The sequence below is a fragment of the Apis dorsata genome, unplaced genomic scaffold (genome assembly GCF_000469605.1).
Source record: "Apis dorsata unplaced genomic scaffold, Apis dorsata 1.3 scaffold_248, whole genome shotgun sequence".
Classification (NCBI taxonomy): Eukaryota; Metazoa; Arthropoda; class Insecta; order Hymenoptera; family Apidae; genus Apis; species Apis dorsata.
This window is the reverse complement of record NW_006263527.1, coordinates 183,383-186,851: the sequence shown is the minus strand read 5'-3', so window position 1 is coordinate 186,851 and position 3,469 is coordinate 183,383. Positions and strand designations below refer to the sequence as shown.

Genomic DNA, 3,469 nt, shown 5'->3' with positions numbered 1-3,469 from the left:
CTGCACGAGTTGGGCCGATCTTAGCCGAACGTTGCCGACCAACGGTCGGTCGGTTGATCGGCGCGGTTGCGCGGCAGGTTTGAATTTTTCAGCGTCGCCGCCGAAAAGCCTTAAATTATCGATCCACTTGGTGGGGGCGGGTCCCGCGGACGGGTTACTTTGATTATTAAACGCGTCTACATGACCCACTATTTCCGCCCGATATCAGGGTTCTCTTATTATTATTCCATTTGCCCGCGGTGGCCGGCAAATGTAATTTTGCCCGAGACCGTCCTAAAGTCGTAATGACATTAACCAGCCACGGCTCTTTTCTAGCATTCGTTGTTGCCCGCGGCCATCCAAATATTTGCCGAGTGCACGCGCTTTAATCCCTCTCCGCTCCTGGATTTTCTTTCGAGAAACGGAATCTTGTGCGCACGTATACCGCTGATAAAACTATTACTACCGTAAGGAAAGTAGAAAAAGGATTTTCGTTCGGTGGTGGTAAAGAACGACAGTTTAAAAGGCGGAGGGAAACTCATCCTCTTACAAACTGTAACTTATGCCCTGGAATCTCGCTCGAGGACGTGACCTGACGGCGCAACGCGCGTGAAATTCCTGAATACCGAGGCTCAGGCTACTCCGTGGTCACAGGGGTTGCAACCCTTGCGGTCGACCGGTTAAGTCTCTCCCGTGAGCGCGGTGAATGGAATTAAATATGCGTGATATATTTAGGGCGTTGAATTTCGTTGCGCGAAAATTTAGTAGCAGTTGGTGAAACGATGCCTTTTTTTATATAATCTAACTCTTGCATAACTTGTGCCATGGATATTTTTTTTTCGTTTTTCTTTCTTTTTTTTTTTTTTTTTTTTTTTTGTTGAGATTACTTCATTAATCGTTCAATCTCGAATAATTTTATATGTTTATGGAAATTGGACTTTATTCTCTATACTTCAGGATCCATTTTCGTACGAGAGTAAAATTTTACTTTTAAATCGATTCTTATTTCCATTCGATGTTATTAAACCCTTTGAGCGTACGTACACATAGCTTACAATCATAACAAAAATCATCCTTTCTCTTATTGCATAACTTTGGAACAACGATAAAAAATCACTCTCGCTCAACAGAATAAAATAAAAAACTAAACTACACTTGTCTACACAATTGAGAGTAAAAAATCTTCAAGCGTCGCCACGTGTGCGAGTATGAGGTTGGCAAGGGTTAAACGTCTCCGCACGGTGTGAGATGGCCTGTGCTATCATCATCCCCTCCCCGCGTGGAAAGGTCTTTGGTAAATTGGCCGCGGTGATAAAGGTGTTCTCGGCGCATGTACGCGCCGTATTTAACATTTTATTCCCCGCCAGAAGCGATGCAGTTTTCCACGATACGGGTAATGCGATAAATTATTCCCCCGCTTATCTCCTCTCCTTCTCCTCCACCCTCGCTTCTCCTTTCCTCTTTACCCTCTTTCTCTCCTTTTTTTCCTTTCCCTTTTTCGTTTCCAGCCTTTCTTCGCCCGTTTAATGTTATTTGGCGCGGGCGTGAGAAAATGTCGGGAGAGTTAGTTAAAAACAAGTGGCACGGTTTCGATCAACCAAACCGTGGATCGATCTCGTTTCGTTCGACGGAATGATTGGACTAAGTGGATCTCATATTTGGAAAAACAGGTGGCACGGTTTCGATCAACCAAACCGTGGATCGATCTCGTTTCGTTCGACGGAATGATTGGACTAAGTGGATCTCATATTTGGAAAAACAGGTGGCACGGTTTCGATCAACCAAACCGTGGATCGATCTCGTTTCGTTCGACGGAATGATTGGACTAAGTGGATCTCATATTTGGAAAAACAGGTGGCACGGTTTCGATCAACCAAACCGTGGATCGATCTCGTTTCGTTCGACGGAATGATTGGACTAAGTGGATCATCTCATATTCTTGGATTTCGAATGTACGGTTTTGAATCAAAATGCGTTGTTAGTCGCTGTTTCACACGGTTGTTGTAATTGTATCGCATTGGGGAGTACAATGGCGATCCAGATTTTCGAACAGATTAATTATGCAATATATATGCGTGCAGAAGTAAAAAGATGGCTCGGAGGCAGGAAATGAGCACGTTATAATGGGTTATCGTGTTTGTAGATGTTGTATCCTTTATCGATGATTCCAATTTTTCCACGGTTCATTAGTTATTTAACGGAACAGAAGAGAAATAACGGCCCGAGGTGTTGTTATTAATTAATTAGACACGATGAAGCGGAGAAATAATGCGGATTTTCGTGTTTTAAATTTGAATAAAACACGGCTCCCCCTCAATGGAATGGAACAGCCACTCTTATATGCATATATTGTACGAGTAGCAGTAAGGATTTGCATGATTTAAACTTGGATTAGACGTTACTAATCGTTAAACCGAGAACGTTTATACATTGGTGGGATAAATATTTGATAAATAAATCTTCGATCGAATCTCGTTCCTTCATTCGCGTCCATTAAAATTTCAATTTGCAATATAAACATATCGACGGATATAGTTTTTCCTCGTTGAAAACGTGACTTCTTTCTTTCCTTTTTTTTTTTTTTCTTTTTTCGACGATCGAAAAATCTTTTCTATTTATGCACTTTCGAGGGCCCACTCGAAAAAGTAGCTAGCTATTTCTCAAGTGTTCGCGCCTTCGTCGAGGGTCCGTTTCCTGTGTTCAAGCTTAAAGAACCGTTCTGAAGGAGACGCTCTCTCGAAAACCAAACACTTATGGTCAAGAATAATCCACGAAATATGAGTTTAATATGGAAAATACCATCGTTACAGGAAATTCAATTTATCAAGCATAATCGAATCTTGATCCAGATCTAAATCCAACTCGGTTGTACGCTCCATTGATAAAAAGTCTATCGATAGAAAATGCAAAGTTAACTCGCTTAACGAAGACACCATATTTCCTAAGTAATCCTCTTTACAAATAAAAAGCACCTCTTCTTTAGGTTACCACCTAAAAGAAAATATTTCACAAGATCACACAAATGAAGAAATACATATCTAAGCTAACGTGATATTCTCTTTCTCTTATTTTTCTTTATAAATAAAGAAAGAATATATTATAAATAAAGAAAGATATTTTACAAAGATGGAAGATCATACCGATCTTAATAAATAATAAATCTATAATTTAGTTCGAGTGTTGTTATTTCACCGGAAATCGAATCGAACGGAAGAGGCTTCCGTACAAAATTCAAAATAACAATTTAAAAGACGAACGAAACTGATCCTTTCTCCCCTTCAGGGATGAAGTTTTTCGGCGGCTTCTACTAAAAATTTCATCCAACCCGAAATAACAACCCCCGATCATCCATCTTGCGAACGAGCAAAAGTGAAAGCGTACGAGGCGCGTATGCCGCGGCTGAATGCCACCGATCGATGGTATTTTAATTAAGAAGACAAAAATTTATACATCTCGAGATATTATTAATAAGCGTTTCGACGTTCAAGGA

At 40.6% G+C, this 3,469-nt stretch overlaps 1 protein-coding gene across 1 annotated transcript in view; it reads right to left on the bottom strand.

Annotated features, from left to right (window-relative positions):
* LOC102681595 (toll-like receptor Tollo) overlaps nt 1–3,469 on the bottom strand; it is a 12,140-nt gene that overhangs the window by 596 nt on the left and 8,075 nt on the right. The window contains 1 exon segment of the mRNA XM_031510628.1: nt 31–34. Coding sequence (XP_031366488.1) covers nt 31–34 — 4 coding nt within the window.